The sequence below is a fragment of the Berghia stephanieae genome, chromosome 9 (genome assembly GCF_034508935.2).
Source record: "Berghia stephanieae isolate SIO BIC M18660-M18661 chromosome 9, UCSD_Bste_1.3, whole genome shotgun sequence".
Classification (NCBI taxonomy): domain Eukaryota; kingdom Metazoa; phylum Mollusca; class Gastropoda; order Nudibranchia; family Aeolidiidae; genus Berghia; species Berghia stephanieae.
The window spans coordinates 534,727-559,118 of NC_088368.1; the positions used below are offsets into that span (position 1 = coordinate 534,727).

General features: G+C 36.6%; 2 protein-coding genes across 2 annotated transcripts in view; one reads left to right on the forward strand and one right to left on the reverse strand.

Moving 5' to 3' along the window:
* Positions 1-24,392, forward strand: part of LOC144979431 (uncharacterized) — a 198,183-nt gene that overhangs the window by 68,989 nt on the left and 104,802 nt on the right. The window lies entirely within an intron of this gene.
* Positions 1-24,392, reverse strand: part of LOC144979425 (uncharacterized) — a 75,860-nt gene that overhangs the window by 14,219 nt on the left and 37,249 nt on the right. The window contains exons 20-24 of the mRNA XM_078926068.1: positions 19,033-19,138; positions 16,256-16,386; positions 10,741-10,883; positions 9,406-9,607; positions 8,651-8,869 (exon numbers count right to left, since the gene is read on the reverse strand). Of these exons, the coding sequence (XP_078782194.1) occupies positions 8,651-8,869; positions 9,406-9,607; positions 10,741-10,883; positions 16,256-16,386; positions 19,033-19,138 (801 nt within the window). The remainder of the gene's footprint in view (positions 1-8,650; positions 8,870-9,405; positions 9,608-10,740; positions 10,884-16,255; positions 16,387-19,032; positions 19,139-24,392) is intronic.

A 24,392-nucleotide genomic window follows, 5' to 3' on the forward strand; every position in this document is an offset into this window, starting at 1 on the left:
GAGAAGAAGAAACGACATCACTATCGGATCGTAACACCCATGCGAACATCATAGGTGTATGATTCAAGGGTGATGCTCCCATCCAACCACCCGCCAAAAATACAATCACAAACCAAAGAAGCAGGATAGACTAGTAAAGAGAAGAAGAAACGACATCACTATCGGATCGTACACCCATGAGAACATCATAGGTATACGATTCAAGGGTGATGCTCCCATCCAACCACCCGCATGCCTATTTTGACATTCCACAATCAATCCACAGACATGTCTATTTTGACATTCCACAATCAATCCACAGATATACCTATTTTGACATTCCACAATCAATCCACAGATATGCCTATTTTGACATTCCACAATCAATCCACAGACATGTCTATTTTGACATTCCACAATCAATCCACAGATATACCTATTTTGACATTCCACAATCAATCCACAGATATACCTATTTGACATTCCACAATCAATCCACAGATATACCTATTTTGACATTCCACAATCAATCCACAGATATGTCTATTTTGACATTCCACAATCAATCCACAGATATACCTATTTTGACATTCCACAATCAATCCACAGATATGTCTATTTTGACATTCCACAATCAATCCACAGATATGTCTATTTTGACATTCCACAATCAATCCACAGATATGTCTATTTTGACATTCCACAATCAATCCACAGATATACCTATTTTGACATTCCACAATCAATCCACAGATATACCTATTTTGACATTCCACAATCAATCTACAGACATGTCTATTTTGACATTCCACAATCAATCCACAGATATACCTATTTTGACATTCCACAATCAATCCACAGATATGCCTATTTTGACATTCCACAATCAATCCACAGATATGTCTATTTTGACATTCCACAATCAATCCACAGATATGCCTATTTTGACATTCCACAATCAATCCACAGATATACCTATTTTGACATTCCACAATCAATCCACAGACATGTCTATTTTGACATTCCACAATCAATCCACAGACATGTCTATTTGACATTCCACAATCAATCCACAGACATGTCTATTTTGACATTCCACAATCAATCCACAGACATGTCTATTTTGACATTCCACAATCAATCCACAGATATGCCTATTTTGACATTCCACAATCAATCCACAGATATGTCTATTTTGACATTCCACAATCAATCCACAGATATACCTATTTTGACATTCCACAATCAATCCACAGACATGTCTATTTTGACATTCCACAATCAATCCACAGACATGTCTATTTTGACATTCCACAATCAATCCACAGACATGTCTATTTTGACATTCCACAATCAATCCACAGATATACCTATTTTGACATTCCACAATCAATCCACAGATATGTCTATTTGACATCCACAATCAATCCACAGACATGTCTATTTTGACATTCCACAATCAATCCACAGATATACCTATTTTGACATTCCACAATCAATCCACAGACATGTCTATTTTGACATTCCACAATCAATCCACAGATATACCTATTTTGACATTCCACAATCAATCCACAGACATGTCTATTTTGACATTCCACAATCAATCCACAGACATGTCTATTTTGACATTCCACAATCAATCCACAGATATGCCTATTTTGACATTCCACAATCAATCCACAGATATGCCTATTTTGACATTCCACAATCAATCCACAGATATGTCTATTTTGACATCCACAATCAATCCACAGATATGCCTATTTTGACATTCCACAATCAATCCACAGATATGTCTATTTTGACATTCCACAATCAATCCACAGATATACCTATTTTGACATCCACAATCAATCCACAGACATGTCTATTTTGACATTCCACAATCAATCCACAGATATACCTATTTTGACATTCCACAATCAATCCACAGACATGTCATTTTGACATTCCACAATCAATCCACAGATATACCTATTTTGACATTCCACAATCAATCCACAGACATGTCTATTTTGACATTCCACAATCAATCCACAGACATGTCTATTTTGACATTCCACAATCAATCCACAGATATACCTATTTTGACATTCCACAATCAATCCACAGATATACCTATTTTGACATTCCACAATCAATCCACAGATATACCTATTTTGACATTCCACAATCAATCCACAGATATGTCTATTTTGACATTCCACAATCAATCCACAGATATACCTATTTTGACATTCCACAATCAATCCACAGATATGTCTTTTTGACATTCCACAATCAATCCACAGATATGTCTATTTTGACATTCCACAATCAATCCACAGATATGTCTATTTTGACATTCCACAATCAATCCACAGATATGTCTATTTTGACATTCCACAATCAATCCACAGATATACCTATTTTGACATTCCACAATCAATCCACAGATATACCTATTTTGACATTCCACAATCAATCTACAGACATGTCTATTTTGACATTCCACAATCAATCCACAGATATACCTATTTTGACATTCCACAATCAATCCACAGATATGCCTATTTTGACATTCCACAATCAATCCACAGATATGTCTATTTTGACATTCCACAATCAATCCACAGATATGCCTATTTTGACATTCCACAATCAATCCACAGATATACCTATTTTGACATTCCACAATCAATCCACAGACATGTCTTATTTTGACATTCCACAATCAATCCACAGACATGTCTATTTTGACATTCCACAATCAATCCACAGACATGTCTATTTTGACATTCCACAATCAATCCACAGACATGTCTATTTTGACATTCCACAATCAATCCACAGATATGCCTATTTTTGACATTCCACAATCAATCCACAGATATGTCTATTTTGACATTCCACAATCAATCCACAGATATACCTATTTTGACATTCCACAATCAATCCACAGACATGTCTATTTTGACATTCCACAATCAATCCACAGACATGTCTATTTTGACATTCCACAATCAATCCACAGACATGTCTATTTTGACATTCCACAATCAATCCACAGATATACCTATTTTGACATTCCACAATCAATCCACAGATATGTCTATTTTGACATCCACAATCAATCCACAGACATGTCTATTTTGACATTCCACAATCAATCCACAGATATACCTATTTTGACATTCCACAATCAATCCACAGACATGTCTATTTTGACATTCCACAATCAATCCACAGATATACCTATTTTGACATTCCACAATCAATCCACAGACATGTCTATTTTGACATTCCACAATCAATCCACAGACATGTCTATTTTGACATTCCACAATCAATCCACAGATATGCCTATTTTGACATTCCACAATCAATCCACAGATATGCCTATTTTGACATTCCACAATCAATCCACAAATATGTCTATTTTGACATCCACAATCAATCCACAGATATGCCTATTTTGACATTCCACAATCAATCCACAGATATGTCTATTTTGACATTCCACAATCAATCCACAGATATACCTATTTTGACATCCACAATCAATCCACAGACATGTCTATTTTGACATTCCACAATCAATCCACAGATATACCTATTTTGACATTCCACAATCAATCCACAGACATGTCTATTTTGACATTCCACAATCAATCCACAGATATACCTATTTTGACATTCCACAATCAATCCACAGACATGTCTATTTTGACATTCCACAATCAATCCACAGACATGTCTATTTTGACATTCCACAATCAATCCACAGATATGCCTATTTTGACATTCCACAATCAATCCACAGATATGCCTATTTTGACATTCCACAATCAATCCACAGATATGTCTATTTTGACATCCACAATCAATCCACAGATATGCCTATTTTGACATTCCACAATCAATCCACAGAAATGTCTATTTTGACATTCCACAATCAATCCACAGATATACCTATTTTGACATTCCACAATCAATCCACAGATATGTCTATTTTGACATTCCACAATCAATCCACAGATATACCTATTTTGACATTCCACAATCAATCCACAGACATGTCTATTTTGACATTCCACAATCAATCCACAGATATGCCTATTTTGACATTCCACAATCAATCCACAGACATGTCTATTTTGACATTCCACAATCAATCCACAGACATGTCTATTTTGACATTCCACAATCAATCCACAGACATGTCTATTTTGACATTCCACAATCAATCCACAGATATGTCTATTTTGACATTCCACAATCAATCCACAGATATGTCTATTTTGACATTCCACAATCAATCCACAGATATGTCTATTTTGACATTCCACAATCAATCCACAGATATGCCTATTTTGACATTCCACAATCAATCCACAGACATGTCTATTTTGACATCCACAATCAATCCACAGATATGCCTATTTTGACATTCCACAATCAATCCACAGATATGTCTATTTTGACATTCCACAATCAATCCACAGATATGTCTATTTTGACATTCCACAATCAATCCACAGATATGCCTATTTTGACATTCCACAATCAATCCACAGATATGTCTATTTTGACATTCCACAATCAATCCACAGATATGCCTATTTTGACATTCCACAATCAATCCACAGATATGTCTATTTTGACATTCCACAATCAATCCACAGATATACCTATTTTGACATTCCACAATCAATCCACAGACATGTCTATTTTGACATTCCACAATCAATCCACAGACATGTCTATTTTGACATTCCACAATCAATCCACAGACATGTCTATTTTGACATTCCACAATCAATCCACAGATATACCTATTTTGACATTCCACAATCAATCCACAGATATGTCTATTTTGACATCCACAATCAATCCACAGACATGTCTATTTTGACATTCCACAATCAATCCACAGATATACCTATTTTGACATTCCACAATCAATCCACAGACATGTCTATTTTGACATTCCACAATCAATCCACAGATATACCTATTTTGACATTCCACAATCAATCCACAGACATGTCTATTTTGACATTCCACAATCAATCCACAGACATGTCTATTTTGACATTCCACAATCAATCCACAGATATGCCTATTTTGACATTCCACAATCAATCCACAGATATGCCTATTTTGACATTCCACAATCAATCCACAGATATGTCTATTTTGACATCCACAATCAATCCACAGATATGCCTATTTTGACATTCCACAATCAATCCACAGATATGTCTATTTTGACATTCCACAATCAATCCACAGATATACCTATTTTGACATCCACAATCAATCCACAGACATGTCTATTTTGACATTCCACAATCAATCCACAGATATACCTATTTTGACATTCCACAATCAATCCACAGACATGTCTATTTTGACATTCCACAATCAATCCACAGATATACCTATTTTGACATTCCACAATCAATCCACAGACATGTCTATTTTGACATTCCACAATCAATCCACAGACATGTCTATTTTGACATTCCACAATCAATCCACAGATATACCTATTTTGACATTCCACAATCAATCCACAGATATACCTATTTTGACATTCCACAATCAATCCACAGATATACCTATTTTGACATTCCACAATCAATCCACAGATATGTCTATTTTGACATTCCACAATCAATCCACAGATATACCTATTTTGACATTCCACAATCAATCCACAGATATGTCTATTTTGACATTCCACAATCAATCCACAGATATGTCTATTTTGACATTCCACAATCAATCCACAGATATGTCTATTTTGACATTCCACAATCAATCCACAGATATGTCTATTTTGACATTCCACAATCAATCCACAGATATACCTATTTTGACATTCCACAATCAATCCACAGATATACCTATTTTGACATTCCACAATCAATCTACAGACATGTCTATTTTGACATTCCACAATCAATCCACAGATATACCTATTTTGACATTCCACAATCAATCCACAGATATGCCTATTTTGACATTCCACAATCAATCCACAGATATGTCTATTTTGACATTCCACAATCAATCCACAGATATGCCTATTTTGACATTCCACAATCAATCCACAGATATACCTATTTTGACATTCCACAATCAATCCACAGACATGTCTATTTTGACATTCCACAATCAATCCACAGACATGTCTATTTTGACATTCCACAATCAATCCACAGACATGTCTATTTTGACATTCCACAATCAATCCACAGACATGTCTATTTTGACATTCCACAATCAATCCACAGATATGCCTATTTTGACATTCCACAATCAATCCACAGATATGTCTATTTTGACATTCCACAATCAATCCACAGATATACCTATTTTGACATTCCACAATCAATCCACAGACATGTCTATTTTGACATTCCACAATCAATCCACAGACATGTCTATTTTGACATTCCACAATCAATCCACAGACATGTCTATTTTGACATTCCACAATCAATCCACAGATATACCTATTTTGACATTCCACAATCAATCCACAGATATGTCTATTTTGACATCCACAATCAATCCACAGATATACCTATTTTGACATTCCACAATCAATCCACAGACATGTCTATTTTGACATTCCACAATCAATCCACAGATATGCCTATTTTGACATTCCACAATCAATCCACAGACATGTCTATTTTGACATTCCACAATCAATCCACAGACATGTCTATTTTGACATTCCACAATCAATCCACAGACATGTCTATTTTGACATTCCACAATCAATCCACAGATATGTCTATTTTGACATTCCACAATCAATCCACAGATATGTCTATTTTGACATTCCACAATCAATCCACAGATATGTCTATTTTGACATCCACAATCAATCCACAGATATGCCTATTTTGACATTCCACAATCAATCCACAGACATGTCTATTTTGACATCCACAATCAATCCACAGATATGCCTATTTTGACATTCCACAATCAATCCACAGATATGTCTATTTTGACATTCCACAATCAATCCACAGATATGTCTATTTTGACATTCCACAATCAATCCACAGATATGCCTATTTTGACATTCCACAATCAATCCACAGATATGCCTATTTTGACATTCCACAATCAATCCACAGATATGCCTATTTTGACATTCCACAATCAATCCACAGATATGTCTATTTTGACATCCACAATCAATCCACAGACATGTCTATTTTGACATTCCACAATCAATCCACAGATATGTCTATTTGACATCCACAATCAATCCACAGATATGTCTATTTTGACATCCACAATCAATCCACAGATATACCTATTTTGACATTCCACAATCAATCCACAGACATGTCTATTTTGACATTCCACAATCAATCCACAGATATGCCTATTTTGACATTCCACAATCAATCCACAGATATGTCTATTTTGACATCCACAATCAATCCACAGACATGTCTATTTTGACATTCCACAATCAATCCACAGATATGTCTATTTTGACATCCACAATCAATCCACAGATATGTCTATTTTGACATCCACAATCAATCCACAGATATACCTATTTTGACATTCCACAATCAATCCACAGATATGTCTATTTTGACATTCCACAATCAATCCACAGATATACCTATTTTGACATTCCACAATCAATCCACAGACATGTCTATTTTGACATTCCACAATCAATCCACAGATATGCCTATTTTGACATTCCACAATCAATCCACAGACATGTCTATTTTGACATTCCACAATCAATCCACAGACATGTCTATTTTGACATTCCACAATCAATCCACAGACATGTCTATTTTGACATTCCACAATCAATCCACAGATATGCCTATTTTGACATGACCTAAAAGTCCCATCCAGGCATAAACAAAGAATCCCACTGTGAAGGATATACTCAAATGTTTACAAAGTACAATAAAGTCAAAACTTATAATAGTGAAAGTGAAAGTGAAAGTGAAAGTACATAACACAGAGATGAACTACATTTGGTTGAGTTATTTTGTAAAACATTTTGAACTTATGGTATTTACAGATATAAAAGTGTACTTATTATTATTATTATTATTATGTTTAACCATCAACACCACCACTACCACCACAAACATCACCACTGCCAACACCATTACTACCACGACAAACATCATCACGACTGCCACCACAACCATCAAAAACAACCAGAAACATCACCATTCCCACCAATGCCATCACCACTACTACCACAACCACTAACATCACCGCCACCACTACCACTCAAACCACATACATCACGAACACCATCACAACCATCAACACAACCACTACCACCACAACCGTTACCAACAACACCATTACCAACACTACTGCAACCACCACAACCAACAACAACAAAAATTAAATAATATGTGGGGCACATGTAATGGTAGCACGTCTGACTGGTAATTAGAAGGTCTAAGGTTTGATCTGCAGTTGAGGCAGATTGAATTTTCTTTCTTGCTTTGTCTGGCACCGATTCATATACTTAATCAGATCTTTATCTTATACAGGTGCCTGCTCCCTAATTTCTCAATTCGATACGAGGTAGAGAAATGTCAGTGAATTCCATTCAAGACAAGACAACAGAGTTCCCCAGACAATGAAGTTCCCATCCAGGACTGACCTGTGGAATCATATCTTGCCATTGGCCACAAGCCTCTCCGTTACTCAATCTGTCAGTTGTCGTCGTCGTTGTAGACAGCAGGGGAGAGCTTGATGACGTGGCAATCTGACTGGGTCTCGACACAGCTGGAGGTCGACTGGTGAATTCTTCTGGGGCATCGACAAATTCATCCCCGGAGTCATTGTTGGTGTCCTTGGTCCTCTGTTGTTGGCGTTGCACCTGAAGGAGATAGTGACCAACAATTTAGGTAGTAACAGATATTTGTGGTATCATAGGGAGATATGGACAATAACCATGGTAAGTCAACAATATTGAACACTGTGAGGTAGGATTGAATGTACTGAATAGGGAGATATGGACAATAACCAATGTGTAAGGTCGTAACAGATATTGCAACACGTGTGGATGGTGTAGGATTGAATGTATCTGGTACCTGAGGCACAAATGGTAACCAACGTCAACAAAATAGACGATGATGAAGACACTCAAAGACAAATGTAAGATAAGAAGATGAAAGGCAAATCTCCACGACAAAACATTCCTTTCCTTTTCCACTTGTATTTTGTTTCTAATTCATCCTTTAAATTGTTGATAAAGGGCAATCTCAAAATGTCAACTTCATTTGTCTTTATTAATAATATTAGAACCTCCGTTCATTTCAGTGCGTTTTGTTTCCTTGAGCTTCAAGCAGGTACATTTATACTTTAACCGCAGTTCCCATAGCCAAAAACTAAGACTAAGTACTGGCTACTCACCTTGGGTCTGGGAGGGAGATCTGATGGAGACTCTGTAACCTCCATTGGGACCACAGGACTAGTATTGGCAGCATTTCTTGTAGTAGAGGCTTTGTTGTATGACTTGACTGGGTCACTTGATGTTGTTGCTGTAGCATTGGCACTCTCGTCTGTTGCAGGGTTGGACGTGGATGTTGCAGTGGCTTCCACAGACTCTGAAGCACTAAATCAAGAAAGAAAATCATAAACAATCACCCATACCAGTTACTGAGGTTTGTTTTGTTTTTTTAGTTATCAATGAATTTAGAATTGTTCCAGAATGTCAAAGATTTTCCTTCAATTTCTGTTATTTTTCTACAAAACAAACATGAAAGAGAAAAACGTTCTTGTATTGTAACGAATGTGACAATTTTCCTGTAGTTGGTAAGGAGAGGTTTAAACAACCATCAGTTTAAAATCTGACAAAAGTTTGATGACTAAATCACTTCTCACCGATGTCTTCTCACTATTATCATCTTGCTAATCGTCATCAATGTGGAAAGGAAATTAAAAGCGGCCAGATTGTAAATTCCCCCCCTTCCCCACTGACACCCACCTAAACAAAAAAAAGAAAATTAAGCCCAACAGAACAACAAAAGTTACTTCCCTTGGATGATTGACTTTTGCATTGAGTCATACCATAGCCTTAATTAACATAGAGCCTGGCACTATTATTCTTAAGCTAGAATGCCAATGTAATTACCATGGCAACTGGTGAATCTAATGTTAGAATGTCAATGCATTTACTACGGAAACCGGTGAATTTAATATTAAAATGCCATTGTAGTTACCATGGTAACCGGTGAATCTAATGTTAGTTGTCAATGTAGTTACCATGGTAACTGGTGAATCTAATGTTAATATGTCAATATAGTTACCATGTAACTGGTGAATCTAATGTTAATATGTCAATATAGTTACCATGTAACTGGTGAATCTAATGTTAGAATGTCATTATAGTTGTCATGGTAAATGGTGAATCTAATGTTAATATGTCAATATAATTACCATGTAACTGGTGAATCTAATGTTAATATGTCATTATAATTACCATGTAACTGGTGAATCTAATGTTAGAATGTCATTATAGTTGTCATGGTAAATGGTGAAACCTGTCACATCAAACAACGGATAAACCTACCCCCTCCCCACAAGCAATGAGCATGGGCAATACCTGGATATGCTCTATATAAATGTGATTTGTGATTTGTGATTTACTAGATGGCTGAATCGATAATGATTTCATGTATTTGATTATTATAAGCCCCCCCCCCCCCCCCCTCCCCTGACTGGTGTTTGTCAAACTTGTTGATTTACCTGTTTGCAGGGACGTTGACGACAAATGCCAGGGTTTCCTCCTGTGAGACAGGGTGGTTGTGGTGGAAAGATGAAAGAATGTCTTGGACAGACGTGCTCATCCAAAAACCAATGTCCGAACTCAGGTCTCTGGTCAGGCGAGGCTGGAAATAAATCAAGGAAACAGTTTGTAATTTTACATGTGACCATTCATGGTTGGCCCAGTAGACTAGATAACGGCTATGTCGTCAAGTGCTATACACTTGTTTTTAGGATCAGCGCATAGTTGAGTCTTTGAAAAAGGCTCTTTACTCACACTCTCACCGTACTCAGGGGTTAGCTTTGTTAAGAGTTTAAAAAGTGGGATTGAAGCTTGGTGATATAAAAGACATCTGCCAATGAAAACAATTATCAAACGCTGCCCTGTTTAAACTCAAATCCACATATGGGGCAGACATGACAACATCAAACTAAACACCTGGCTAAACATGTTCAATGCTCTTGTAAAATCAATCCTACTTTATAATTCTGTAGCATAGACGCTTACCAAGAAAGATGAGTGCAGAGTGGACACATTTAATCAGAATCAACTAAAAACTGTCCTCAGAATAAAATACCCGATCAGAATTCAAACAAATGTCTATACTGCAAAAACAAAGAAACACTCTCTCTCTCTATCTATCTCTCACAATCCAAATGTTTATACTTTAAAACCAAAGAAACACTCTCTATCTATCTATCTCCCACAACCCAACAAATGTTTATACTTTAAAACCAAAGAAACTCTCTCTCTCTATCTATCTCTCACAATCCAAATGTTTATACTTTAAAACCAAAGAAACACTCTCTATCTATCTATCTCTCACAATCCAAATGTTTATACTTTAAAACCAAAGAAACACTCTCTATCTATCTATCTCCCACAACCCAACAAATGTTTATACTTTAAAACCAAAGAAACACTCTCTCTATCTATCTATCTCTCACAATCCAAATGTTTATACTTTAAAACCAAAGAAACACTCTCTCTATCTATCTATCTCTCACAATCCAAATGTTTATACTTTAAAACCAAAGAAACACTCTCTATCTATCTATCTCCCACAACCCAACAAATGTTTATACTTTAAAACCAAAGAAACACTCTCTATCTATCTATCTCTCACAATCCAACAAATGTTTATACTTTAAAACCAAAGAAACACTCTCTATCTATCTATCTCTCACAATCCAAATGTTTATACTTTAAAACCAAAGAAACACTCTCTATCTATCTATCTCTCACAATCCAAATGTTTATACTTTAAAACCAAAGAAACACTCTCTCTATCTATCTATCTCCCACAACCCAACAAATGTTTATACTTTAAAACCAAAGAAACACTCTCTCTCTAATTATCTCTCACAATCCAACAAATGTTTATACTTTAAAACCAAAGAAACACTCTCTATCTATCTATCTCCCACAACCCAACAAATGTTTATACTTTAAAACCAAAGAAACACTCTCTATCTATCTATCTCTCACAATCCAAATGTTTATACTTTAAAACCAAAGAAACACTCTCTCTATCCATCTATCTCTCACAATCCAAATGTTTATACTTTAAAACCAAAGAAACACTCTCTATCTATCTATCTCTCACAATCCAAATGTTTATACTTTAAAACCAAAGAAACACTCTCTATCTATCTATCTCTCACAACCCAACAAATGTTTATACTTTAAAACCAAAGAAACACTCTCTATCTCCCACAACCGAACAAATGTTTATACTTTAAAACCAAAGAAACACTATCTATCTATCTCTCACAATCCAAATGTTTATACTTTAAAACCAAAGAAACACTCTCTCTATCTATCTATCTCTCACAATCCAAATGTTTATACTTTAAAACCAAAGAAACACTCTCTATCTATCTATCTCTCACAATCCAAATGTTTATACTTTAAAACCAAAGAAACACTCTCTCTCTATCTATCTCTCACAACCCAACAAATGTTTATACTTTAAAACCAAAGAAACACTCTCTATCTATCTATCTCTCACAATCCAAATGTTTATACTTTAAAACCAAAGAAACACTCTCTATCTATCTATCTCTCACAACCCAACAAATGTTTATACTTTAAAACCAAAGAAACACTCTCTATCTATCTATCTCTCACAATCCAAATGTTTATACTTTAAAACCAAAGAAACACTCTCTATCTATCTATCTCTCACAACCCAACAAATGTTTATACTTTAAAACCAAAGAAACACTCTCTATCTATCTATCTCTCACAATCCAAATGTTTATACTTTAAAACCAAAGAAACACTCTCTCTCTATCTATCAAATGTCTTAGCTCTCTTCACAATCTCCATACAAATGTTTATACTTTAAAACCAAAGAAACACTCTCTATCTATCTATCTCTCACAATCCAAATGTTTATACTTTAAAACCAAAGAAACACTCTCTATCTATCTATCTCCACACATCCCAACAAATGTTTTATACTTTAAAACCAAAGAAACACTCTCTATCTATCTATCTCTCACAATCCAAATGTTTATACTTTAAAACCAAAGAAACACTCTCTATCTATCTATCTCTCACAACCCAACAAATGTTTATACTTTAAAACCAAAGAAACACTCTCTATCTATCTATCTCCCACAACCCAACAAATGTTTATACTTTAAAACCAAAGAAACACTCTCTATCTATCTATCTCTCACAATCCAACAAATGTTTATACTTTAAAACCAAAGAAACACTCTCTATCTATCTATCTCTCACAATCCAAATGTTTATACTTTAAAACCAAAGAAACACTCTCTATCTATCTATCTCTCACAATCCAAATGTTTATACTTTAAAACCAAAGAAACACTCTCTATCTATCTATCTCTCACAATCCAAATGTTTATACTTTAAAACCAAAGAAACACTCTCTATCTATCTATCTACCACAACCCAACAAATGTTTATACTTTAAAACCAAAGAAACACTCTCTATCTATCTATCTCTCACAATCCAAATGTTTATACTTTAAAACCAAAGAAACACTCTCTATCTATTTATCTCCCACAACCCAACAAATCAGACTCAACTTTTCGGCCATATTCTAAGAGAACAAAAAGCAAAGAAGTCAACCAAGAACATCAATAGTTACAACTCTAAGATATTTTGGCCAACAGTTAAAATCAATTCAAGACTTTGAAACAATCTGACAAAGTGCAAAAGAACAAGGGGAATGGAAATTTGTCACATCAACAATAATCAAAGCAGCCCTGGTGGAAAAGTCTGCTCGAAGGGCCTGAAGTCAAGTAAGTCACTCAGGTGTAAAATGAGTACCTGTCTGAATAAATATTGTAATATCGCCTAACAGGCGTCATGACTCGTTCTAAATGTTAAGTGTTGGACCTTTTTATGTTGTATATGCACTAGGTGAAAAGAGTATGTGAATAGAATGAAATGAGAAGGAGAGTAGAGCAAAGTAAGGTGGACCTTGTAGATTGATGTAGAGGGAAGAGAGAGAGAGAGAGAGAGAGAAGAGAGAGAGAAAGAGGAAGAGAGAGAGAGAGAGAAGAGAGAAGAGAGAAAGAGAGAGAAAGAGAGAGAGAGAGAGAGAGAGAGAGAGAGAGAGAGAGAGAGAGAGAGAGAGAGAGAATGAGAGAGAGAAAATAAGTAGGTGTGAAATATATGAGATAAAAAAGTTGGCTCAAGATAGAGAAGGATGGAAACTGTTTGTCTGTGGCCTATACCCTGACCCAGGGTGAAAAAGGCAATGATGATGATGATGATGATGATGATGAAATATATGTTCAATGTTGTAGTTATCATATAACGTTAAAACAAGTGTAACTAAATGACAAATTGCCGTATTTATGGACAATAAAGATCTATTATCATTATTATTATTATCATTATCATTATTGCAAAGCACTATGGGTATGTTTCGTGGATTTTGCACAATATAAAAGATCAAGGGTTCAAAGTTGAGGACCTTCATTTTTACTGGAATTAGAATTCTCCAAACAAACCAAAATTCTGCAAATACAGTTACACCCCCCCCCCCCCCCCCCCCCACACACACACACACACACAACCTAAAAAATCCATTTGAATCCAATCTCACAGTGATGCAAACTTCAATCATACAAGTCATGACTCTGTGCAGCTGAAGATATTCATAACTGAATAGCAATGCAGTCTAGTTCTTCTTCTTCTTCTTCGTTCCTCTGATGGACATCTATGGCTGCAGTCCGACATCTGCTATGAAGTCTGTGGTCCGCTTTAGGTCCTCAGCCTCGCCATAGAGCTTTGTGTTGAGTGTTGTAGGGGTGACCCAGTGGTTCGAACGTTGCACGTTGTATAATGGGCAATCCATAAGCACATGTAAAGTGGTTTCATACATTGGTCCGAAATTTTAATTTCAGACGTCTTGTCAGTGTTGAAAGTTTGTTTGTTTTTAATGGTTTTACAGAAAACAAGATAAAATCCCTCTGACACCAGAAGATGAAATAAACAATGTATGTATCCAGTCCTCCGGTAGAGTGGGTTTACACTTCCAATGAAATAGGAACCAGTTTTTTGACATCACACCTTTTCTTCCCAATAGATTTTGTGTCATTTCTATAAAAGTATCTCTGAAAAATACATGGGAAAAATGGAAGTACTGAGTTCATCCAATACAAGAAAGGGCTCCTAACTAGCACCTTTGTATGAAATGAATGGAATTGTGATTCCATATAAAGTCTATTGGATGGAATGGGAGGAATTTTTGATGGGCATTCACCAATACCACTCACACACACACACACACACACACACACACACACACACACACACACACACACACACACATACAGCAGGGTGGCCAACTTTTCAGAAACTGAATTAGGGAAAATTTTTGGTTACCGCACAATAATGTTAAGAGTGAAGTAATACACAGCCTAATACTAATGTAATACTTTACAAAGAATGAAAATGAAAACAGACATTAAGTTGACATACCTGTAAACCTTGGAAGTGAAAGGGATAACTTTTGACATATGTATCCTCTATCCAAGCTTAGGAGGTGCATTATGCCCTCTATTGAATTTGGTGCAGAAGTCACAGCCTCTATTTTATTAATAAATATGACTTGACAATTTAAAACTAAAAAACTACACACACATTGAGACCACAGCATCACTACAATACTTTTTACACTATGTACATGATAACAGGCTTTGTTTACTGCTATTATTTGCCTTCTGAATGCAAGAGTACTAAAAAAAATTCGTACAGATTTTCATTCGCAATTCATCTTTTTTTACGATGGTTTTTTTCCCGAAAAAAAACGCAGTTTCGGGACATCGGGAACGGTGGATCCATTTAGGGAATTTCCCGAAATAATAGGGAAGGTTGGCCACTCTGATACAGTAAGCCTTTACCCCTTTATTTGTCCTAACCGACTTTTGAGTAAAGGAAAGTGTTTTGTCAATCAAAGAAGCTGATGTGTGTGTATATGTGTGTGTGTGTGTGTGTGTGTGTCTCACCATGTACTGTTGTAACATCCGTCCAAAGCCCTCCTCTCCATCTTGGATACAATAGACAGACAAGGCAATCACTTGAGACAACGCTGACATCCAAAGATTGAACAGCTCTTGACTGTAGACGTCTTGGTTTGCTGGGGACAAAAACAAACTATCACGTCTTTGTTCAAAAGTTACATTAACGTAATCACCCAAACAATTTTTTCTAAAGAAAGGAAGAAACAACTAAACATCTAAGATGCTGAGAGAATTTCATTTCTTGAAATAGAGATTTATAACTTGGCATTTACACTGCTATCAAAATCTGTAGGTCGCTTAACTTCCTATGTGTAGATTTTTACATTAGCATTGTATAACTCCCTATGTGTACATTGTTACATTTTGGACATCTCTAGGTTGTATAATTTCCCATGTGTACATTGTGACCTCTAGGTTGTATAACTCCCTATGTGTACATTGTTACATTTTGGACATCTCTAGGTTATTATAACTCCCTTTGTGTACATTGTTACATTTTGGACATCTCTAGGTTGTATAATTTCCCATGTGTACATTGTGACCTCTAGGTTGTATAACTCCCCATGTGTACATTGTTACATTTTGGACATCTCTAGGTTGTATAATTTCCCATGTGTACATTGTGACCTCTAGGTTGTATAACTCCCCATGTGTACATTGTTACATTTAGAACAACACATTTAGCTTGTATGACTTCCCATGTGTACATCTTTACATTTAGAACAGTTTAAGGTTATATAACTCCCCATGTGTACATCTTTACATTTAGGACACAATTTTTAAGGTCATATAACTCCCTATGTGTTTGTTACATTTAGGACAAAATATCTAAGTTGTGTACAACTCCCTATGTGTATATCATTCAGGCCTGGAAATGGTTGGTGAAAAAGTTGTCGGAACTTTTTGAACACATGAAAATAAACCAACAGGACAAAATATGGATTAATAATAACACAACACAGACTGAACTCAATTGACTGGTCAAATCATGTCACTTTCCCCTACTTATTTATAATACAAAATAAGCAGGTCCTCATTTTATGGTACCAATAAAAAAATCCCAATTATTTGAGAGTACCCACATTTCTGGGCGTGTAGATGGAATGATAATATACCTAGATGACTAGACGGTGTAGCATGGATAAAAACTCTTTTATTTTCTTTTTTGTTGGTTGTTTTTTGAAGTTACGGATTTTATGTTTATTTTAAATTTTAAATTTTAAAAAATAAAATATCAGCACTTAACAGAATATATCGAGAAAAATCGTACTGTCGGAAATCCGAAAATTCTCGGAAGATTTACAGGCCTGAAAATGACATTTTGGCATTTTTAGGTCCTTTTTAACTCCCCCATGAGTCCACTGATGTAAACAATAATTACAGCTACCGGCTTGCATCAAAGGGAAGTCAAAGTTCACTTAAAATTAATAAAATGATTTTTTTTTCTAAAAGGACAGGCTAGATCAGGTGAAATATAATAATAAATAATTTTTAAAAAATAAAAAATAATAAAATTCCCTTTATTCATCCCCATGAGGATATTTTTCTTCAGGGTCTATTCCAAGGGAAGGCTGGAATAACCCAGGTGCAGTGCAGCGCTGCAAAGTGAGCTAGGGCGAGGTGACTTGCTCAAGGCCACACAGCGCAGCAGCAGGAGATCAAACTCGGTACCTTTCGGGTACGAAGCAAAGATCGTACTGCTGAGCCACGCTGTCCCCAGAAAATTATTGCATGTCTGCATCTGTACTGCTAGCCCTAGTCTGTGTAAATGTGTACAATGGACAGACAAAAACAGTCAGATTTTTATAATATGCGTACAATCCTTCAAAAACGAGAATTAGCACTAAATCTGATGATGGGCAATGAGATAATACAATATTATGATCAATATTTACATTAATGAATAAACTCTTCCTTTATAGACTATATAAAATAGTATTGACAAACAGAATCCATGTATTAATCCGATATGACCCAGCCAGATTATACTGAATTCTCTGTATGAATTTCCAGGTCAAGAAACAGATTAAAGTGTTTAAGTACATTAAAAAAGTGTATGATTGTAAAAGGCGTAAACAATAGAAAAATAAAAATGATTAGGGTTCTCAGCAAAATGTGTACAACGAACCAAAATAAGTAAGAATAAGTATTTTTTAACGAAAATTTTGGCACCACTGATGCATGTTTGGGTGTGTTTGTGTGTCTGTGCATGTGTGTGTATGCATGGGTCTCTGTATGTGTGTACCTTCCTTTGGAGCCCCACCAATAGACTTAAAGGCAAGTGGGAAGGAAAAAGAAAGGTGGCCACTATGACAACAACCCAGACAGACATTCAGACACACGCTGAGAGATGTCCATGGCCTGGTTGTTGATGACAAGTGGCCGTTGATGTAGGGTAATGCTTAAAGACTACAAATAACTCTCTGTCTCAGAGTCCTCTGATAATTACCCATAATGCATATCAATTGTAATATGATTGGATGACTATATACCACACAGTGGCGTCAGATTATCATGAATGTTGATAATGATGATGATGATGATGATGATGATGATGATGATGATGATGATGATGATGATGATGATGATGGTGAATATAACAATGATAAAGGTTAAGATTTTTTAATATATTCAATTTTGTTTAAAGTTTGGAAAATGGCTGGAAATTAAAAATATGAGGAATTAAAAAAACAAAATATTAGGAATTTCCCCTCAAAATTTGGGAGAGTTGGCATGTCTGATGTTGCCATGACACTACATACCAGGTGTCTCCGACAGAATGGCTTGGATGATAACAGTGAGATGGTGCCGGACACAAGCACGGAGAGACTGAGTCATGTCAATGCCAGGTCGAACCTCCACACAGCCCTGGTTATCAGGAGATATCAAAAGTTAGATAAATACCACAGAAGAAACAAAAATGAATAGAAGAGCTTTAAACAAGTACAAAGTACAAAGCACGGAACGTTTCAGCATCAAAACCCTTTTTCAGTCAACAATGACTGATGTCCATCTGTTTCTTTTTAGTCATGGATTTGTTTTCAATGGTGTTTTTTTGTTGTTGGCTGATGAAGGGTTTTGAGCCGTTAACATTCAGAGCTTGGTATTTTGTTCTTTTTTCAAGCTGTTCTATTCATTTTTGTGGATTAAAACACAGGACAACACAAACCTATAAGTGACAGCCAAGCAACGGCAGCTGTGTTTGAATTCAATCTGCTTTACATCAATTATAAAATGATGTTGAAGAGTAAAAGGATTGTAGTGAAATAATCAGAAATCCAACCTTGTCATTCATCTGAGGACAGTCTACGAACATTGTCATTCATCTGAGGACAGTCTACGAACATTGTCAGTCATCGGAGGACAGTCTATGAACATTGTCATTCATCTGAGGACAGTCTATGAACATTGTCATTCATCTGAGGACAGTCTATGAACATTGTCAGTCATCTGAGGACAGTCTATGAACATTGTCAGACATCGGAGGACAGTCTACGAACATTGTCAGTCATCTGAGGACAGTCTATGAACATTGTCAGTCGTCTGAGGACAGTCTACGAACATTGTCATTCATCTGAGGACACAGTCTACGAACATTGTCAGTCATCTGAGGACAGTCTACGAACATTGTCAGTCATCTGAGGACAGTCTACGAACATTGTCAGTCATCTGAGGACAGTCTATGAACATTGTCAGTCATCGGAGGACAGTCTACGAACATTGTCAGTCATCTGAGGACAGTCTACGAACATTGTCAGTCATCTGAGGACAGTCTACGAACATTGTCAGTCATCTGAGGACAGTCTATGAACATTGTCATTCATCTGAGGACAGTCTACGAACATTGTCAGTCATCTGAGGACAGTCTACGAACATTGTCATTCATCTGAGGACAGTCTACGAACATTGTCAGTCATCTGAGGCAGTCTACGAACATTGTCATTCATCTGAGGACAGTCTACGAACATTGTCATTCATCTGAGGACAGTCTACGAACATTGTCAGTCATCTGAGGACAGTCTACGAACATTGTCATTCATCTGAGGACAGTCTACGAACATTTGTCAAATCTCATCTGAGGACAGTCTACGAACATTGTCAGTCATCTGAGGACAGTCTACAAAATAATCAGTCATCGGAGGACAGTCTATGAACATTGTCATTCATCTGAGGACAGTCTACGAACATTGTCAGTCATCTGAGGACAGTCTATGAACATTGTCATTCATCTGAGGACAGTCTACGAACATTGTCAGTCATCTCAGGACAGTCTATGAACATTGTCATTCATCTGAGGACAGTCTACGAACATTGTCATCATCTGAGGACAGTCTACGAACATTGTCATTCATCTGAGGACAGTCTACGAACATTGTCATTCATCTGGGAAGTCACGACAGTCTCTTAGACTACGAACATTGTCATTCATCTGAGGACAGTCTACGAACATTGTCAGTCATCTGAGGACAGTCTACGAACATTGTCAGTCATCTGAGGACAGTCTATGAACATTGTCATTTATCTGAGGACAGTCTACGAACATTGTCATTCATCTGAGGACAGTCTACGAACATTGTCATTCATCTGAGGACAGTCTACGAACATTGTCATTCATCTGAGGACAGTCTACGAACATTGTCATTCATCTGAGGACAGTCTACGAACATTGTCAGTCATCTGAGGACAGTCTATGAACATTGTCAGTCATCGGAGGACAGTCTATGAACATTGTCATTCATCTGAGGACAGTCTATCGAACATTTCATTTCATCTGAGGACGAGTCTATGAACATTGTCAGTCATCTGAGGGCAACAGTTCTATGACATCTGACATTGTCATTCTGAGGACAAGTCTACTGAACATTGTCATTCATCTGAGGACAGTCTAGAACATTGTCATTCATCTGAGGACAGTCTACGAACATTGTCAGTCATCTGAGGACAGTCTATGAACATTGTCATTCATCTGAGGACAGTCTACGAACATTGTCATTCATCTGAGGACAGTCTACGAACATTGTCAGACATCGGAGGACAGTCTATGAACATTGTCAGTCATCTGAGGACAGTCTCTGAACATTGTCAGTCATCTGAGGACAGTCTATGAACATTGTCATTCATCTGAGGACAGTCTACGAAAATTGTCATTCATCTGAGGACAGAGTCTATGAACATTTTCAGACATCGGAGGACAGTCTATGAACATTGTCATTCATCTGAGGACAGTCTATGAACATTGTCATTCATCTGAGGACAGTCTACGAACATTGTCATTCATCTGAGGACAGAGTCTATGAACATTGTCAGACATCGGAGGACAGTCTACGAACATTGTCATTCATCTGAGGACAGAGTCTATGAACATTGTCAGACGTCGGAGGACAGCCTATGAACATTGTCATTCATCTGAGGACAGTCTATGAACATTGTCATTCATCGGAGGACAGTCTATGAACATTGTCAGTCATCTGAGGACAGTCTACGAACATTGTCATTCATCTGAGGACAGAGTCTATGAACATTGTCAGACATCGGAGGACAGTCTATGAACATTGTCATTCATCGGAGGACAGTCTATGAACATTGTCATTCGTTTGAGGACAGAGTCTATGAACATTGTCATTCATCTGAGGACAGAGTCTACGAACATTGTCATTTATCTGAGGACAGTCTATGAACATTGTCATTCATCTGAGGACAGTCTACGAACATCGTCAGTCATCTGAGGACAGTCTATGAACATTGTCAGACATCGGAGGATAGTCTATGAACATTGTCAGTCATCTGAGGACAGTCTACGAACATTGTCAGTCATCTGAGGACAGTCTATGAACATTGTCATTCATCTGAGGACAGTCTACGAACATTGTCATTCATCTGAGGACAGAGTCTACGAACATTGTCAGACATCGGAGGACAGTCTATGAACATTGTCATTCATCTGAGGACAGTCTATGAACATTGTCAGTCATCTGAGGACAGTCTATGAACATTGTCATTCATCTGACGACAGTCTACGAACATTGTCATTCATCTGAGGACAGTCTACGAACATTGTCATTCATCTGAGGACAGAGTCTATGAACATTGTCAGTCATCTGAGGACAGTCTATGAACATTGTCATTCATCTGAGGACAGTCTATGAACATTGTCATTCATCTGAGGACAGTCTACGAACATTGTCAGTCATCTGAGGACAGTCTATGAACATTGTCATTCATCTGAGGACAGTCTACGAAAATTGTCAGTCATCTGAGGACAGTATATGAACATTGTCATTCATCTGAGGACAGTCTACGAACATTGTCATTCATCTGAGGACAGTCTACGAACATTGTCAGTCATCTGAGGACAGTCTACGAACATTGTCAGTCATCTGAGGACAGTCTACGAACATTGTCAGTCATCTGAGGACAGTCTTTTTTTTTTTTGTTTGTTTGTTGCTTTAGGTCTCTTCCAACACAATTGAGGTTATATGAGAGACCGCTGAAACAAAAAAACAAGCAATCTAACAAAAATAGTACAAATGTCAATCAAAATCATAACCTAAAGATATCATAAGCTAAATTATAAATAACCAAGAACAAACAGGCAGCGGATTTACAGGAAAAAAAATATCCCCTGTCAAAATACAATCACAAACCAAAGAAGCAGGATAGGCTAGTAAAGAGAAGAAGAAACGACATCACTATCGGATCGTACACCCATGCGAACATCATAGGTATATGATTCAAGGGTGATGCTCCCATCCAACCACCCGCTGAGGACAGTCTACGAACATTGTCAGTCATCTGAGGACAGTCTACGAACATTGTCATTCATCTGAGGACAGAGTCTATGAACATTGTCAGACATCTGAGGACAGTCTACGAACATTGTCATTCATCTGAGGACAGTCTACGAACATTGTCAGTCATCTGAGGACAGTCTACGAACATTGTCAGACATCGGAGGACAGTCTATGAACATTGTCATTCATCTGAGGACAGAGTCTACGAACATTGTCATTTATCTGAGGACAGAGTCTATGAACATTGTCAGACATCGGAGGACAGTCTATGAACATTGTCATTCGTTTGAGGACAGAGTCTACAAACATTGTCAGACATCTGAGGAGAGAGTCTATGAACATTATCATTCATCTGAAGACACAAAGTCTATGAACATTGTCAGACATCTGAGGAGAGAGTCGATGAACATTGTCATTTATCTGAAGACACAGAGTCTATGAACATTGTCAGACATCGGAGGACAGAGTCTACGAACAATTTCAGAAATCTGAGGACATAGTCTACAAACAATGTCAGACATCTCAGGATAGAGTCTATGAACCTTGTCAGACATCGGAGGACAGAGTGTCTTCAATACCACGAAAATGAGTAAAAGTAACAATGACTTACAGTGTCTTCAACAGCATGAATATGAGTTATAGTAACAATCACAGTGTCTTCAATACCATGAATATGAGTTATAGTAACAATCACAGTGTCTTCAATACCATGAAAATGAGTTATAGTAACAATCACAGTGTCTTCAACAGCATGAATATGAGTTATAGTAACAATCACAGTGTCTTCAATACCATGAAAATGAGTTATAGTAACAATCACAGTGTCTTCAATACCATGAATATGAGTTAGTCTTAATGACTTACAGTGTCTTCAATACCATGACAATGAGTTAAGAGTAATGACTTACAGTGTCTTCAATACCATAAAGATGAGTTACAGTGTCATCAATACCATGACAATGAGTTACAGTAACAATCACATTGTCTTCTGTACCATGACAATGAGTTACAGTAACAATCACATTGTCTTCCATAACATGACAATGAGTTACAGTAACAATCACATTGTCTTCTGTACCATGACAATGAGTTACAGTAACAAAATCACATTGTCTTCTGTACCATGACAATGAGTTACAGTAACAATCACATTGTCTTCTGTACCTTGACAATGAGTTACAGTAACAATCACATTGTCTTCTGTACCATGACAATGAGTTACAGTAACAATCACATTGTCTTCTGTACCATGACAATGAGTTACAGTAACAATCACATTGTCTTCTGTACCATGACAATGAGTTACAGTAACAATCACATTGTCTTCTGTA